Source organism: Euprymna scolopes, chromosome 18 (assembly GCF_053919585.1).
Source record: "Euprymna scolopes isolate OS-2025 chromosome 18, ASM5391958v1, whole genome shotgun sequence".
In the NCBI taxonomy this organism is placed as follows: domain Eukaryota; kingdom Metazoa; phylum Mollusca; class Cephalopoda; order Sepiida; family Sepiolidae; genus Euprymna; species Euprymna scolopes.
In genome coordinates, this window is record NC_136499.1 from 124796711 (window position 1) to 124816142 (window position 19432).

Below are 19432 nucleotides of genomic sequence, written 5' to 3' on the forward strand. Positions count from 1 at the left end.
AGTAAAATTTACAACCCATTAATACTTTCAAAGATTGTGCGTGTGTGTGTGCGCGCGCAGCACTTAAAAAGGTTTTTGGATCATTTAAAAAAAATGTAATCTGATTTAAGCTCTTTTTTTTCATACTCCTTTTTCATTTTGACATTTTAAAACATTGAAATTTATTGTGACCTTAAAAAAGGGATAACCTTTACATATTCACCCACATTTGAAGTTAATTCTAAGTAAGAATAAAACCTTACAGCATTTTATTAATTTATTTATTCATATATATATATATATATATATATATATGGCAAAAAGTCTATATTCCAAATTTCAAGATGTTCACCATCTTACCATTTATTTCTTTCAGCATGTTAAAATGTTCAATTTTTAACAGCACCTATTTCGTAGCGCAAAATTATTCATATAATGTCAATTTTTTTATCTTTTCTGCCTCAACTCCTCAGAAGTATAGGAACTTCTCAGAGGTATAGGAACTTCTCAGAGGTATAGGGACTCCTCAGAGGTATAGGGACTCCTCAGAGGTATAGGAACTCCTCAGAGGTATAGGAACTCCTCAGAGGTATAGGAACTCCTCAGAGGTATAGGAACTCCTCAGAGGTATAGGAACTCCTCAGAGGTATAGGAACTCCTCAGAGGTATAGGAACTCCTCAGAGGTATAGGAACTCCTCAGAGGTATAGGAACTCCTCAATTTTAAAAGAAAAAACAACATGGGCATGATTAGATAAATCCGAAAAAATCGGAAGAGTAGTTGCCATTGTTTTATATTTACATCATCTTTGAGAAAATTAATCAATTGATATAATTATATGAACGGTTGTGCGTTACGAAACAGGTGCTATCAAAAATTAAACATTTCAACATAAAGAAATAAGCGGTAAGATGGGCAACATATTGGAATTCGGAATACAGACTTTTTGTCATTTATTTGTATATGCTCTGTAGTTACATCGAGCTTCATGAATTAAAGGATTGGTATGAATCAAAGGTGAAATATAACTGAATAAGCATATCCCTCCACCCCCACCCACACACTTATGATATTGGGTATTAACGAAATATAGAAAAGATATGTAATTTCAGAACAGGTACAACATTCTGTTCCTGGTAACATCTCTTTAAAATCCTTCTGCAATAGAATACTAGCGGCATTACTGGAGTAAAGTCTCCCTTGTTTTTCGAAAGAATCGAAACCTGCTTTAAAACGAACGATGAACATATAAGCAGTGAAGTGCAGTGGCCGCCTATTTTTTCCCCCATCAGATGCTAAAACGTGGTTATTAATTTGGATATGTTTTGACGCGAAAGTGAAAGCGGGCGGATGAAGAAGTAGGAATAAAGTAAAACAATCTTCGAAAGAAAATTAAAGGAAGCCGATCAACAACAGCTTTTGCTTTTTCTTTTCTTTCCTGCTCGTTGAAACTCCTTTCTCGCCGCCATATTGGAAAAACGGTTTCTTGAATTGCAGGATACAGTAATGATAGCGTCTCGACTCTGTGAGTTAATAACATTGTATTTCTTTTTCTGTTTTATTTGTTCCTTTTTCTTTTTTTTTTCTCTCTGGAGAAGGTAACAATTTGGAATCAATTCTGCCGTCGTACATAGTAATTGGAAAATTCTTCAAAATTTAATGAATGAGTAGAAACGGTTCGATTATATTTATAGAAGATTTCAATATGTCATTTTCAGTTTTGCCTTTTTTATTTATTAAAAAAACAAAACAAAAAAAAACTCGTCTTTTATTTACTTATGTTCTTTTAAAAATAAAATAATCTAGCAAGTTTCTTTGTTTGGACAAACATGGAATGCGTTTTACAGAATAACACGCATGGTAACGCCCTGGAAAACACACACACACACACACACACACACACACACACACATTCGAGATGATTCCATAAGTAAAGCCTCCTATTTTTAACTAAAAAAGTAAGAGCCACGAAAACGGGATTAATACCATTAAAACAAGCAACCTCTTCTGCTACAGGATGTATTTTCCTACATAGTTACCACCATTCTCAATGCACTTTTTATAGGAATTCAATGACGCATTTCTGCTCCTGATGTACGTCTATGAGAGGGGGTGCATTCTTAGTTTCACACCGTTAATATCTGCAACAGAGAAATTAAACTTTCAGGATTACCTGAAAGTTTAATTTCTCTGTTGCAGATATTAACGGTGTGAAACTAAGAATGCACCCCCCTCTCATACACCTGAAAGTTTAATTTCTCTGTTGCAGATATTAACGGTGTGAAACTAAGAATGCACCCCCCTCTCATAGACGTACATCAGGAGCAGAAATGCGTCATTGAATTCCTATAAAAAGTGCATTGAGAATGGTGGTAACTATGTAGGAAAATACATCCTGTAGCAGAAGAGGTTGCTTGTTTTAATGGTATTAATCCCGTTTTCGTGGCTCTTACTTTTTTAGTTAAAAATAGGAGTTAGTTTAGTTAAAGTTCATCGATCATAACAATGCAATTTGCAATCCCTCCTTCTGATCCATTCAGGTGGAAAAAATAGGAAGCATTACTCTTGGAACACCCCTCGCAATATACAACAAAAATAGCATAAAACTATTTGCAGCCTATACAGAATTTTTTCTTGCGTTTTTTTTCTCAAACCGCGACCTTTAACCTTTACCCTAAAGTAATTGTTTTTTTTTTTACTTTTTTAAATTTTTTTAACATAAGATAATGTAATAGTGTTCACAATGAGCGTTCAAGGAATCCAAAAATATTTTCGGGCAAATAAGTTTTTTTTTTTGTTTTTTTTTCTGTAAGGAGAAATTGGGTACACATGTTCAGATGTGATGTTGCTAGTCTCAGTCTTTTCTACAAATAATATAGCATGTGTTCTTCAGAATTGTCTGATCTTTTCTCTGCTTCCTTTGTTCTGGCTCGTTTGACTCGTTGATCTAGTGGTCTTCAGCAATTCGTTGTTTTAATACCTCATTGTAATACAGCTTCTTTTTTTCCAAGAACTGCAAGGTTTTGGAACTCTCTACCTGCTCACTGTTTTCTTTCTACCTACTACCTTGTTTTTTTTTTTTTTCAAAACTAAGGTGAGGCATCTCCTTTTTTGCAATAATCATGTTTCGTTCTTGTTAGCTCCTTACATCAAGTGGCTTCATGCCTTGTTTCGAGCGATTTTCAGAAAAAAGATTTCCCCTTAGCAAAAAAGGCCAAGGAAAGCGATGAGAAGTTAGATTGGAATTAGGATTACATATGAGGATATGACGTCATGGACAGGAAGTTGAAAGTGCCATATAACAAAGAAGGTAGTTAGCACATGCCAAACATCAAACACATCCTTATGGAATATGAAACCCTGAAGAATCTTAGACTTAGAAAGTTTTTCTTCAAAAGTTTTTTAATATAATATAGAAAACAGCTTTAAATTCCTAAAAGCTCTGGAAAACTGCTTCTGTAGTACCAGTTTACAAGAATTCTGTCAAAAGAACTAACCCATCCAATTATAACCCCATTAACCTCTTCCCGCTTTTTGCGAAAATATTTGAGTTCATAACTCTTCTAATCCATCACCTTACAGCTGCTAAACTTCTGACTGACCAACAATATGGATTTAGGCAAGCCCGTTGTACAGCAGATATCCTAACTGTAATCTCTGAACATATATACCATTCACTGGACAAAGCAAGTGAGGGTAGAGTGGTAGTCCTAGATATATTTAAATCCTTTGACAAGGTTTAGCACAATGGTCTCCTCAGGACAATCAAATCTTACCTTATCACTGGACGAATACTTGGCATAATTAAATTCTTCTTCTTAAATAAGAGAAGAATCCAGGTTGTCCTCGATGGTTGTACATCAAAACAATATGATATAAATACAGGGTAACTCGGAGGTCTATCCTTGCACCTTTATTATTCTTGATATTCATAAATGACCTCCCTGATAAGATTGTCTCTGAGATGGGTATATTTGCTGATGACACCATGCTCTATAACAGGCACGAGGGGAAAACAAATGAACACATATCTAAAGAAATGGCAGAAACACTAGAGGACGACCTCCAATCCGTAGTGGAATGGGGACAAAAATGAATGGTCACATTCAATGCTGCCAAGACTAAGCTTGTTTCCTTCAATAATTACAAGAAACCTTCTCTACCACCAATAACTATGACTAAAGACACATTACCTGAAATTACTTCCTTCAAACTCCTTGGCCTTACGTTCACAGGAAACATGAGCTAGAACAGATACATTGAGAGCATTGCCAAGGCTGCTGTGAAGGTAGGTTGTTCTCTACCGTGCTAGAAAGCTACTTATGCCTGAAAGTATCCTGTATTTCTACAAGGCCACCATTCACCCATGTATGGAGTACTGTTGTCACATTTGAGCTGGTGCATCTGCTACTAGTCTCTCGCTCCTGGACCGGGTTCAAAAGGGTCGCCAACCTGATAGGTCCTGAAGTGTCATTTAAGCTTCAACCTCTCTCCCATCAATGTAATGTTGCATTCCTCTGCCTGTTCTACAAGTATTTTAATAGTGAATGCTCCGAACTACAAGCCCTTGTACCCCCTCGACGTAAACACCCCAACAAACCCGACAAGCAGCAAAGTCCCACCCCTACACAGTAGAGATCCCTAGATGTAAGAAAACCTTCTACTCTAATAGTTTCTTCCCCAGAACTGCTAGACTTTGGAACACCCTTCCAGATTCCTGTTTTACCAACTGTACTGACATGCAGAATTTCAAGTGTAATGTGAATGGACATCTTGCTGCCCAACTCCCTACATAGTATCCCTGCAACTCAAGTCCCCGATAGTAGCTCCCTACATCAAAGTGGCACTGTGACTTGTTTAGGGTGAAAATGGATTTTAATATATATATTTAAAAAAAAAAAAATGTTAATACTAAATTATTGAAAAGAAAATAATAAAAATAAGGAAACCTTAATATATACGAATACTACAAGGACTAATACATCAGAATTAATATTAAATTATGTAGATTAAAAAAAAATTGCTATTTTCTGCTTGACAGCTAAACTAATCCCACTTCCGGTTCCGTTTTTACAATGCTTTCCTTTTCCTTACATTCTTTTGCTTTATTTCCTTTTTGAAAGATTTTATTCTCGAAATATTAAAAACGTCTACATTCTCGATTATATATAACATTATTGATTCATATTTGTGATTGATTTAAAAAAAAAAAAAAAGATATTCGAAGATTTAAAAAAATTCACAAGATCTTTGTTCCTTTATCACATCACCCGAACAACCGGTTTCCTGCATTGCTACAGCCTTCTTATACTCTCACATGAATATATATCTATTTTCTATGTTCATCCAACTCATGAAAACATATTGAACATTTTTGAAATTGCTTACCAAACCCCCCATTTAAATAAATTTAAAAAAAAAACAAAAAAAACAAAACATTAATGTATACAAATAATACAATGAGTAATCCATCCGAATTAATATTAAACTAACATTTTTTTTTTTTAAGTTCTATTTTCTGCTTGACAGCTTAACAAATCCTACTTCTGGTTCCATTTTTATGATATCCCACCTCTTTTTTAACATCTTTTTTTTTTTTTAAGATTTTATTCTCAAAATATTAAAGATATTTACTATTCTAATATCAAATAGGAATTACATCAAGTGGTATCGTGCCTTGTCTGGAGCGATTTCCATTAACAAAAATATATGGTAGCTGCCAATTTCGTGACTTGTGTTGATAATTTTAACAAATACAAAGCGAGAAACTAGGGCGCGCACACTCGGATATATCGTACACTGCCTACAGTGCAACTTAACTTCAAATAAAATGACGGCTGCATAGTATATTTTTAATCTCTAAGAAGTCGATCAAAGTGTTAGCTTTGTAGTAATGATTGATTCTAATTCAACAGTGTGTGTGTGTGTGTGTGTGTAGAAACACAATAAAAAGTGTTTGTGTGCGTTATGCAAGCATGAAAAACATTTGAAACATCCCCTAAAACATAATGACTACAAGAATGTGTGTGCTCGATTATGAAGGAAAATCAATATAAGAGCGTAATATTTATGTGTTACAGAAGATCAGAAAAAACATTAGTACCGTCGGTTTCAAAACTAACACAAAAGGGACCCATCTCGTAGCTTGAAAATTTTTTTTTTTTTTATTCAATTTTCACCCCAAACAAGGCACAGTGCCACTTTGAAGCAGGGGCTACTATCAGGGACTTAATTAGCGGTGTCACTATGAAGGGAGATGAGTAGAAAGATGTTTGTTGACATTACACTTGAACTTCTGCATATCGTTGCAGTTGGGAAAGCAGAATCCCGGAAGGGAGTTCCAAAGACTCGCAGTTCTGAGGAAGAAACTATTGGAGTAAAAGGCTTTCTTGCACCTAGGGATCTCTATTGTAAAGGGATGAGACTTAGTAGCTTGTCGGGTTTGTCGGGGGTAGTTACGTCGGGGAGGTACAAGTGTTTGCAGTTTGTCAGAGCATTCACCATTAAAGTATTTGTAGAACAGGCAGAGGGATGCAACATCTCGTCGATGGGACAGAGGCTGAAGCCTAGATGACAGTTCAGGACCTATCAGGTTGGCGACTCTCTTTTGAACCCTGTCCAGGAGCGAGAGACAAGAAGCAGATGCACCAGCCCAGATGTGACAACAGTACTCCAGACATGGGTGAATGGTTGCCTTATAGAGGTATAGGATACTGTCAGGCGTAAGTAGTTTTCTAGCACGGTAGAGGGAGCCAACCTTCCTTGCAGCAGCCTTGGCAATGCTCTCAATGTATCTATTCCAGTTCATATTCCCTGTAAACGTTAGGCCGAGGAGTTTAAAAGAAGTACTTTCAGGTAATGTGTTCTTGGCCATTGCTATTGGTGGTAGAGAAGGTTTCTTGTAGTTATTGAAGGAAACAAGCTTAGTCTTAGCAGCATTGAATGTGACCAACCATTTTTGTCCCCATTCCACTACAGATTGGAGGTCGTCCTCTAGTGTTTCTGCCATTTCCTTGGATATGTGTTCATTTGTTTTCCCCTCATGCCTGTTATAGAGATTATGATTGAGGCCCTACACTCGGGGGGGGGGGTGATTCGGTCAGTTAAGGCGACGCAACACTGTCTCCTCTTGGGCGACGCAATACTATTGAAGAGATGCTTAGCTCTCTTGAGATTCGACTGAAGAAAACAGGTCGCCTTATTTATTTTTTTCAAAGAGTCATCACTTATTAAGGCCCAAAAGTTCTTTCCAGACAGACTGCAACCTTAACAGAAAGATAAATACACAGAATTAACATAAGTAATTTCTTATTCGTGCTCTACTTTTTTCATGCAGACTTGCAAGTTCGACAAGATACACCCAAAGAAGGTCGAAGGTTACAACAGCTGAAACGTAAAAACACTCAAAATGAGAACAGCAGTTCGATTAAACACAACTGCTCCTGCTGATTCTTTAGGCACGACATATTTAGGCACGACAAAATTCTCCTGCAGTTTTCTTTTCACTAAAAACTTTTGTACAAAAAAGTTTATTTTTCAGACTTAAAAGCAATATAAAAAATACAACTTAAACAAAAATGGTTTCCTTAATTTAAAAAAAAAAATTACTTTTTAAAATCTTAAATGTTTATTTTTATTGTATTTTTTTGCTTTGATTTTCATATTACAAAAAAAAAAAAAACTGGCAATGAAAAGTAAATATATGAACAAATAATTTAATTGTTCAAATCTCGGTTGGTAATTTGGAAAACACAAAAAAAAGGTAGCTTGTGGTTGGTCTAAATAATAATCGGTTGCTTCTTATTGTTGACATAACAATTTCAAGTTGCTCGAATCACATGAATATAGAATCAACAGCAATTGGAGTACATTTGTCGTGTCTTAATTTGTCGTACATTAATTAGTAAAAATCATGTAAGGAGATAAAAAAAAATACATCAAGGTCAGAAAGTGTTAGATGACCAAATAAGGCAATATCAATGATCATGAATTTTGTCTGTGTTCTTCAAATGTAGAATAGCACATATTCTACCACCAGTGTTGAACACTATCCCCTTAAACATAAGCTTGTACTTTGCCTTCGGGCCAGGATCAAAGTGTAGTATCTCTTCCTACAGATACTGCAAGCAAAGACCAGATGTGAGGGCAACCCCACATACCTGACCTTTAACCAGCTCCAATTTCCCACCTCTCGCGAGCTGGTCCCCTTTTTCCCTTCCCCCTCCCTTCACTCCTCACATTAAAAATCGGCCTTGTGCCTAATTTGCTCAGTGGGGGAGCAAATAAATACCTCAAAATGTAGTATCTGTCCGACAGATACTGCAAGCAAAGACCATATGTGGGGGTAACTCCACATATCAGACCTTGGTCAATGTAGGGGCAACCCTTCATACCAACAGTTACTATCCAGCTCCCATTTCCCACCTCTCGGGAGCTGGTCCCCTTTTTCCCTTCCCCCTCCCTTCACTCCTCACATTAAAAAACGGCGTTGTGCCTAATTTGCTCAGTGGGGAAGTAAATAAATACATACTTGGCCTTCGGGACAAGATCAAAATGTAGTATCTGTTCTTCCGATGCTGCGCTTCAATTTTTTGTTCTGTCAGTGGACGAGAAATCCTTCACGACTGAGACAATTTTAATTTTTGTTCCTTTTCTCCACGTTAAAAAACGACCCTGGTATCTAACTCTGTCCCGTGGGGAGGCATTGTAAATAGGAACATAAAGTAATTCATATAAATATATAATGGATGTATCCGTGATTTCAAAAATTTTTCCTGAATGTTTTTACGTTTTCTATAAGAACTCCGTAGGCTGGATTAAAGATTTGAGGGCCGGAGTTTAGAGACCCCTGGTCTAAAATCCGTATTCCAATTTTGATCCAAATCCATTACACGATTTTAATTCTAAAAAATAGCTTAAATTTAAGGCTTAAGCTTAAGACGTCATAAGAAGTTTAAATTTGGGGAACCTTGCTGGATTTGTGCTTACTGATTGTGAATTAAATGCAATTCTGAAAATTTCGTATGAGATGTTGTGCCCCCATATTATACCCTTCCAAACCCTTTAAAATACTCCAAAATAATTGAAAGTTAGGGCGTATTTATTAATTGGGATCAAATGGATATTAAAATTTTACAAAAATCAATGGTGTTTGAACTTTTACAGAAGGATTCCAACCCCTAACCACATTTACATTAAACTAAATTAAACCAAATATAGCTTACATTATGATCACTTACACCTAGCAGCTGTGTTAAAAAATTCATGATCGGTTAATCACACTAAAAGTGAATCTTGTACAAGGGTCGTTCCAAAAGTAATGTATCATATTTTTAACTAAAAAAAAAGTTGAAGAGCTACAAAGACGAGAGTAGCACGATTAAATCGAGTGACATTTTGTGCTCCAGAATTTATTTTTCTACATAGTCATTATCATTCTCAATGCACTTTTGTCAGGAATTGAATGACATGTCTCTGCTTCTGATGCACGCCCATAAAAGGGGTTGCTTTCTTGAAGTCTCACACCGTCAGTATCTACAACAGATAAAACTTTCAGGTCATGAATACATAAGTCCAGTTATCATACCAATATAATTTGCAATCTCTTCTGGTCCATTTCAGCAGAATAAAAAAAAATAAGAGGCATTACTTTTGGAACTCTGTGTGTGTGTGTGTGTGTGTGTGTGTGTGTGTGTGTGTGTGTGTGTGTGTGTGTGTGTGTGTGTGTGCTACTCTCAACCTGTATATTCAACAAATTTTTGTTCTGCAGACTTTAAATTTGGTATATAGGGTATTGAGACACGTGGAAAACTTTAATTGATTTTTATCTGGTAAAAAGGGCTGCTAAGAGGTCAAAATTAAAAAAATATTGGTATGTGGTGGGGGGGGGTCATTGGATTTTTACCTGTTTGCTAAATGTTTCATGACTGTGCATGTGCAACTCGTTCATATTATGTTAAGAATAAATAGGTTTGAAAACACTTTAAGATCGTATCAAGCTGGCCTAATTGTTATCGTACTTAACTCCCTGTCTTTTGGTTTTGGACAAAAAATGCCACAGAAACTAAGAGAATACTTCAGACTGCTTTTGGACTATCTTGCATGATTCGAGCATTAGTTTTTGAGTGGCATAAGAGATTCAAGGAAAGCAGGGAATCTGTGAGGGATGATGAAAGGTGTGGGAGGAGTAAGGAAGTCAGAACACCAAAGTTGATTGGCCAAATAAAGAATTTCATGGATAAGGACCATCGTGTCTAATAATGTGCACGGTTTGATGTCAGTGTGGGAACTGTGAACACAATTATTTGCAGGGAACTGAAGATGTGGAAGATTTGCATATAGTTTGTCCCAAGGGTGTTTAGAGAAGATCACAGGCTATTTGACAAAGATGGTTATCAAGAGTTCTTCACCCTCCATATAGTCCAGACCTTGCTCCGTGTGACTTTTGGTTATTCCCTTAGCTCAAAGAAAACCTAAGAGGCTGTCATTATGAGACAATTGAGATGAAAGAGGCTGTGATGAGACTCATTAACATGCTCACACGAGAGGACTTCTATGGGGTTTTCCAGAAGGTATCAGAACAGTACAACAAGTGTATTACAGCCTGGGGAGATTACTTCAAAGGGGACTAGAGTTTCATGTGTGTATCCTGTACCTCTATAAGGCCACTATTCGCCAATGTATGGAGTATTGCTGTCACATTTGGGCCGGTGCATCGGCTACTAGTCTCTCGCTCCTTGACAGGGTTCAAAAGAGTCGCAAATCTGATAGGCCCTAAACTGGCATCAAAACTTCAGCCTCTGTCCCATCGTCGAAACGTTGCATCCCTCTGCCTGTTCTACAAGTATTATAATGGTGAATGCTCTGAAGAACTGCAAGCACTTGTGCCCCCACGACGTGAACACCCTCGACAGACCCGACAAGCTACAAAATCCCACCCCCACACTGTAGAGATCCCTAGATGTAAAAGATCTTTCTACTCCAGTAGTTTCTTCCCCAGAACTTCTAGACTTTGGAATTCCATTCCAGGTCACTGCTTCCCCAACTGTACTGAAATGCATAAGTTCAAGTGCAACGTGAACCAACATCTCGCTGCCCTAATCCCTACATAGTACCCCAGTAGATGTTTCCCCTGATAGTAGCCCCCTACATTAAAGTGGCAATGTGCCTTGTTTGGGGTGAAAATGTAATAAAAAAAAAAAAAAAAAAAAAAAGTACTATCAATAAAAGTGTCCATATGAAAAATTCCGGAAATTTATTGAAGGCATTTTGTATATCTAATATATAAATGGCTGTCGGTCTGTCTGTCTCCATATTTTCAAACTCTCTCCTCTGAAACTAAAAGTTGCAGAGCAGTACCAGGAGCTTCAAATGATTGGATTTTTTATGGATCGTTTCTTTTATGGATCTTTAGCCAGTTAAAATAGTTTTTAAGGGGTCAAAAAATGGATGAAAATTGAAAAAAATCGTTATCCATTTTATATTCATCTTAGCATATTTTTAATTTTTAATCGATTTTTATGCATGTCACGTTGGTACAATGGTAGCAGCTTTGAATGCTACAGTTTCAGTATCGAATCTAGCTGATAGCACAGAAATACTTTCTTTCCCCTACTATTTTGAAATTACGACTTTATAACAATATATACAAAATCTGGAGAAATTAAAATATATTTAAGCGTATTTTACGACTGAGCAAAGCCAAGCGCCCCCCTCTACTCTCCACTTATATATATTATTTTCTCATTAAAAAAAAAAAAATCAATTCGATTATAATCAATCGACAAGTTTTGTAATTCTATGACGTCATAGCAATCAATCATCATATTTGGTTTAATGTCTTGGATGACTTTTAGAGATTGGCTTCCAAACTAACTTATCTCTGACTAGGTCTTTCGTAATCCCTCTTTCTCTAAAATCCATCCTTATCACTTCCTCCCATTTCCTCACTTGATCTGCAAGTTTGGCTGTTATTCGACATTCACCAGAATATAAATATTTCATAGGATGGAGTACTGCTGCCATATCTGGGCAGGAGCTGCTAAAAACAGCCTATCCTGCCTTGACAGAGTACAAAATAGACTTCGTGGCTTAGTGGGGGATGCCCTTTTCTCTACCCTGCAACGTCTCTCCCACGGAAGAGACGTTGCGAGCCTATCCTGGTTTTATCGTTATTTCCATGGCAGGTGCTCGTCTGAACTCCAATCTCTGGTCCCCCCTCGCCAATCTTTCACGAAAAACACCCGTCTAGCTGAATCCACTGTGAAAAATTTCCCCCACTCTTTATCTGTGCCTAAATCAAAACGTGGATTCCACGAACAAAGCTTCTTTCTTAGAACTGCACGCCTGTGGAACTCTGTTCTGTCTGCCTGCTTCCCACCTGACTACAACTTGGATGTGTTCAAGTCCAACGTTAGCAAATTCCTAATGAACCGACCCCTCAAGTAAACACTTCATCAAATCTCCACACTAACGTAATGTACTTGCAATAGCCCTTATCCCTGAGTGGCTTCTGGGCCTTGATAAGTGGTGACCACTGTAAAAAAAAAATTAAATTTCACTCTACTATTTATAAATTCTGCAGAAGTGCATTGCTGTATTAATTTTACATTAACAGGAACTGTGTCCGTTGAATGTTAAATATAGAACTAACCCAAATAAGATAAATTAATAGATACTAATAATAAATACTCAGAAAGTAAAATTGTGCTACATAGTTCAATACAAATAATGAAAATATTTTTTTTTTTTGTGCTATATAAACTTTTTTTTTTTTTTGTCAAATTATTTAATACTAAATCAGGTAATTTTAGTAAAATTTTTTATGCTTAAATTTCTTCAAGTGTTTGGTGGGATTGTTTGGGGGAGAAAAATTCATGATTTTAGCTTTGCAGAACATGTGTAACCCCTACAGGGCAGCTGAGGTGCATAGGCTCGTGGTTGAGATGCACCTGTAGCCGATACCTGTGGCATCACCCGTGTTTTCGTCTAGTGGTCGAATTCATCTTCGTCGTCGTCGGTCGCTCTCTAGTTCCGCTTTCAAATCAGCTTCCAAACGTCACTTGGGCTATCGGAGAAATATATTGCATTCACAACTGCGTTTCCAATTAAAGAAAAAAAAAATCAAAACTTAATTGTTTTTTCTTAATATAGAATTGATTATTGTCTTCGACTTTACAAATAATAGTTACACACTGGCCTAGTCATGCAACTTAGGGGGCTGGCAGTTTGCTTTCCTTTACCAAGTTCTTCGTTCTTCATCTACTGTCAGTCCACGGGAAGGGATCAACTGCCAGAGCAAAAAGAAGACCCTGATTAGCCAAGTGTCTCGTTTTTATCAAATCAGTAATTCCTCCCTCTGCCTAACCCTAACCCTATGCCTTTTTGGAGTTATTCTTTCTTTTTTCCTTTCCTCTCCCTCTTTTTTTTATCCTTTAAATTTCTTCTACTCCTCTTGAACTTATCTCTACCCAATTTTTAACCCTCATTTGCACTGAGGTGTTTCTACTTATCAAATTAGGGGTGATTAGTCACCCCGGTCGAACAACGCTCGGTGGCGACCCTCACCCCCGACCCCCACCCCAAGCTGTCAGCTAAGATATCTGGGTCTCTTCATATTGCTCAACAGAGGGTTTAAAAACTTTTTCGTTGTTAACAGATATATAACGACAATGAGATAAAAACAATTTGTTTTTTCTCTTTCTGACAAAATCCCATAGACATTTCTGTTTAAAACAACATCAAACCATCATCATTATTAGAATTCAGCCGTGCGAAGTCCTCTGACTTCGTGTCGACTAGCAAGGTTACTCGGCATCACTCAGTCCCCATCGGGTCACAACTGAGTTTTGAAAAGGAAAGGGAAAAGAACAATTTTTACCTTGAAAGAAAAGTTAAAAATAACATTTAAAATGTGAGGTCAAGTTAAAAAAAAAACAAAAACTGTTACTGGTGGTGTTTTTTTCGAAAAATGCTTGCCTTTTGATGTTTGATAAACTAAAAAGGGTTGAAATGTCAAAAAACCCACCCAAATCTACTAGGAAATGTAACTTTGAATTCATATGATGGTTGCGACGTCTTGTCAGACGAGTGCCACTCCTTCAGTCACTGAATGCCCATATGCCCAAGATGACTTTAGTCCTGCCAACGGCTTGCAGACATAACACTGAAGACGGTTATTGGTTTAATAAAAACTAAAAGCAATGGAACCCATGTCACCGTGCGCTTTCATGTGATCAACCGGACCTACCTTGGTCAACAGAGCCCGATTACACACCTCACAGAGCCAAAGATCTCCATGATTGGGCGGCAAGGTTTGACGTTTCCTATATATTCTTGAACTTCACTCGGTCTATCTTGGCGGCTTCAAAGTGTTCTACGCCTCTGTATACCGGTGCCCTCCACTGCTTGCGATCAGACGCTAAGGATTCCCAACTGCCAACAGGAATATGAAAGCTCACCAGATTCTCATAAAACGTTTTTTGGGCTTTGTATTCAAGAGGTATCATAACATGCAATTGTTGTGTGGATCCATTCAGTTAGTTATTTGCGGAAGAAAATCTTTCAAAGATTTCTGCTAATATGTTAGCTACTCTTATATCATATATCTGCTACGGTGATAAGATATTATTTACGTCTTAGAATGTTAGATACTAGATCAGCTGGCTATTGAAAAACCAGTGTATGCAGGGAAGTGCCATCTGGCTTACAAAGAATGTCTGAGCAACTCCGTCGGCATACCCTGATAGACGCATCAAGCGATTACCAATAAATTGACCTCTTTTCAAAGAGAAAGTAAGGCTTGAGAGGATGGACCTTCTAGGACTGGACAAAATCATATCCCCCCTCCCAAACAGAAAAGGGACCTCCATCTCCAAAATGGCCCGGACAGAAAAGGGGCCACCATCTTCAAAATGGTTCTAACTTTATTGGATTGAATGTCGAGGACGTATCTGCGACTTTGTATGAAAAGATTTTGTGAAAAGAGCAAGATACGACCTCGAGCTTTTGGCAGTTAAATAACATAAAATACAAGTAATGTGTATTTTATGGCTGGAGGTGATCAGTCACCGAGACTGCAGTTCATGTTTCAGCATGATAAAGCTCTTGTTCATATTGAAAGACTTATGTGATATTTTTATAAAGAAAAAAAAAAATGTATATATGCTTGGTTTTTTTTTTTTTTTTTAGTCATAACCTTGACCTTACTTCGAAAGTTCTGAAAGCATTAAATATGGCGCAGAAACTTAAAACATGCACTTTTTCTTTCTCTTTTTCTTTCTCTTTTTCTTTCTTTCTTTACTTTCTTTCTTTACTTTCTTTCTTTCTTTACTTTCTTTCTTTCTTTCTTTACTTTCTTTCTTTACTTTCTTTCTTTCTTTACTTTCTTTCTTTCTTTACTTTCTTTCTTTCTTTACTTTCTTTCTTTCTTTCTTTCTTTACTTTCTTTCTTTCTTTACTTTCTTTCTTTCTTTACTTTCTTTCTTTCTTTACTTTCTTTCTTTCTTTACTTTCTTTTTTGACAGCGCGAATAATAAATGTTAACCATTCAAACATTTCAGATGCTTTTGAGATGAGGATTGATAATTTCGTTATTCGGACTATTATTCTCATTTTGGTTATTGTTATTATTATTGTTATTATTATTGTTATTATTGTTATTATTGTTATTGTTATTATTATTATTATTTGCAATTATTGGATGTTTTAGATTCATTTCTTTGAAAATCAGGCCACTTCTTTTGACTTTAGACATTTAAGCTGTGTCTTAACACTTTCGCCGTTCCTAAAAGTCTTTTACAATCTGATTAAGCCATTTACGGTGGCTTTTCGTCATGATTCCAAGCGTCCCAATTACAATGGGGACTAGCTTGACTTTACATTTCCATTGTCAACTAATTCCCATTTCAGATCTTAATTATTTTTTCGTGTTCTCTCTTTTGCACTCTGGTATATAAACGCAGGCTATGTCAATGATTGAGCAATTTTCTTTTGTTTTAGTTATGTCAGTTTTGGAATTTTCAAGTGCACTATGCAGAGAGTTGAGCAATGAGATGTTTGTTCACATTACATTCAACTTCTGCATGCTAGCACAGTTAGGAAAGTAGGAAACGGGAAGAGAATTCCAAACTCTAGACGTCCAAGAGATGAAACTATTAGTTTTCCGGTATTTCAGGACCTCAACAGTAAAGGGGAGGGAACTTGTTGCATAATAGATTAGTCGGGGCTATTTACCTCGAGGGAGCACAATTTTCACAACGTTTTTGTCTATGTAACCTCCGGCCATCTTTTTCGAACATGTGAAATTCTTATGTTATTCTGAACCCAGATATTGCTGACGGGATGAGAACAAACTGCTTGAGGTATTAAGTAAATGATTCGGTTCAAAATTATGTAAAAGATTCCCAGGTTTGTAAACATGTTCCTGAAGAAAGCCAAAGGTTACATCGGTCGAAGCATTGTTAATCTAATAACTAAGATGAAAATATGATGAAGGCCGATGTTTTGTCTCGAAAAACAATGGATACCCCTTGTAGGGATGCCTGCATGTGTAATTGTTATGCAAGGGTTATGTAATCTCCAACCACACTTCTCCTGAAGTGCTTATAGATTGATTTTGTCCTTTACCTCATGGACAAAAGACTTAGATTTTTTTTTCTTTTCTTTTTAGCTGTGTCAACCGGTGTTGAGGGTCGGAATGTACGCGCCTGAACGCGTTCCTTTGAACAGTTGATAATGAGTTCCTAACAATTATCTCTCTCCCCCTCCTCCTCTGTCCCCTTCTTTCCTCTGTCCCCATCCTATTCCCTCTCAACACTCTTCTCCCCCCCTCTCTCTCTCTCTCCATATTATATTTTTGGATTGTCTATTAATTACTTTTAGACATGGTATCATGAACTTAGATCGGAATGATCCACCACCCATGCAGACTGTCCGAAGAGTTTCGGAAATTTTAAGATGAGTCTTAATAATTCGAATTGTTATTGAGACATCCCTCCTCACCTTGGTTACTTTTTTTTAATAATTAATTTTATTTAATGGTCTTCTTGGAGGTTGAAAGTTTGATTCTAACTACAGATGATAAAATTTTTAAATTCCAATAATTAATGCTTACACCCATTTCTGACTGATCGAACAATCTACTCTGTGGATTAACGAAAGGGTCCAGTTCAAAATTCTGCATAAATTCCCAAGATTGACAAAGGTTTTCAAATTTGAAAGGTTGCACCTTAAGAAGTTCGGAGGTTACATCGACTGAAACGTTAAATAACGGTAGGGTGGATCATCCAAACCTAAAGAATTTCGTTTGGTTTGCAATATTTTTTTTTTACTATCGTCTTTTAATGGATTTTTTTTTTTGACAATCGTCCTTTAATGGATTTCTTTTTTTTACAATCGTCTTTTAATGGATTTCTTTTTTTGACAATCGTCTTTTAATGGATTTCTTTTTTTTGACAATCGTCTTTTAATGGATTTCTTTTTTTTTTACAATCGTCTTTTAATGGATTTCTTTTTTTGACAATCGTCTTTTAATGGATTTCTTTTTTTGACAATCGTCTTTTAATGGATTTCTTTTTTTGACAATCGTCTTTTAATGGATTTCTTTTTTTGACAATCGTCTTTTAATGGATTTTTTTTGACAATCGTCTTTTAATAGATTTTTTTTGACAATCGTCTTTTAATAGATTTTTTTTGACAATCGTCTTTTAATAGATTTTTTTTTGACAATCGTCTTTTAATAGATTTTTTTTGACAATCGTCTTTTAATAGATTTTTTTTTGACAATCGTCTTTTAATAGATTTTTTTTTGACAATCGTCTTTTAATAGATTTTTTTTTGACAATCGTCTTTTAATAGATTTTTTTTTGACAATCGTCTTTTAATAGATTTTTTTTTGACAATCGTCTTTTAATAGATTTTTTTTTGACAATCGTCTTTTAATAGATTTTTTTTTGACAATCGTCTTTTAATAGATTTTTTTTTGACAATCGTCTTTTAATAGATTTTTTTTTGACAATCGTCTTTTAATAGATTTTTTTTTGACAATCGTCTTTTATTAGATTTTTTTTTGACAATCGTCTTTTAATAGATTTTTTTTGACAATCGTCTTTTAATAGATTTTTTTTTGACAATCGTCTTTTAATAGATTTTTTTTGACAATCGTCTTTTAATAGATTTTTTTTTGACAATCGTCTTTTAATAGATTTTTTTTTGACAATCGTCTTTTAATAGATTTTTTTTTGACAATCGTCTTTTAATAGATTTTTTTTTGACAATCGTCTTTTAATAGATTTTTTTTTGACAATCGTCTTTTAATAGATTTTTTTTTGACAATCGTCTTTTAATAGATTTTTTTTTGACAATCGTCTTTTAATAGATTTTTTTTTGACAATCGTCTTTTAATAGATTTTTTTTTGACAATCGTCTTTTAATAGATTTTTTTTTGACAATCGTCTTTTAATAGATTTTTTTTTGACAATCGTCTTTTAATAGATTTTTTTTTGACAATCGTCTTTTAATAGATTTTTTTTTGACAATCGTCTTTTAATAGATTTTTTTTTATACAATCGTCTTTTAATAGATTTTTTTTTATACAATCGTCTTTTAATGAATTTCTTTGTTTTTGACAATGGTTTTTTCTTTTTTACAATTGTCTTTTAATGGCTTTTTTATTTATTTATTCTATTTTATTTTTTTTTTTTGCAATCCTTTTTAAATTTCTTTTTCTCTTTTCAGCATAACAACAAAGTTGATCCCAGCGGTTACCATTATTCCCAGTCGACCTTCAAAACCTATTCCAAAGTTGGCAACAATGCTCCTCGAACTTATGAAGCCAGTACATCTACATGCACAGCCCCAGGGGGAGTAAGTATTATATATTTAATTCTTTGCGTCTTTTTGCCTTTTTAAAATGTATTTTTAACTAGCATGGTCACACGATGTTACCTGGGATTGAATGATGATAAACGAATGTTTCACACTCCTATATTTCTATTGTCATCGAAATCGGTTAAATTGACCATTATTCAATCAAATCGATTGGGTTACTGCTCCAGTTGGGAACCCATCGCAGTGTACCAGGAAGTTTTCACATGCACTTGTGATATAAGGCTGTGTAAGGTGTTAACTTTGGTTCAAAATCGCCTGTTCCTTCTTTCATCGGATTATTTTGATTATCGATACTTATTGAAGGCATTTTGATACAAAACCTATCTAAGAACACTTCCATGCATATGAAGATCCTTTGTGAAATTTCCAAAAAATCGTCCCAGCCGTTTTCGAGTCCATAGGGAACAAACTGAGACACACAAAGCTCCTTTTATATAATAGAGCTATAGATATCTTACTAAACGTTTCAACTCTGAAATGCTTATGATAGTAAAAGGACTTATTAGTCAAGAAATTGAAATAGTGAAAAACAAAAAAAAACTTCAGCAGTATTGGAGATGGAGAA

The 19432-nt window shown here is 35.6% G+C and overlaps 1 protein-coding gene across 2 annotated transcripts in view; it reads left to right on the forward strand.

Annotated features, from left to right (window-relative positions):
- The window catches only part of LOC145297803 (myeloid leukemia factor 1-like), a 131737-nt gene that overhangs the window by 91258 nt on the left and 21047 nt on the right, over positions 1 to 19432 (forward strand). For both annotated transcript variants that reach the window (XM_080144097.1, XM_080144096.1), the window contains exon 3: positions 18715 to 18843. In XM_080144097.1, coding sequence (XP_080000223.1) covers positions 18715 to 18843 — 129 coding nt within the window. The remainder of the gene's footprint in view (positions 1 to 18714; positions 18844 to 19432) is intronic.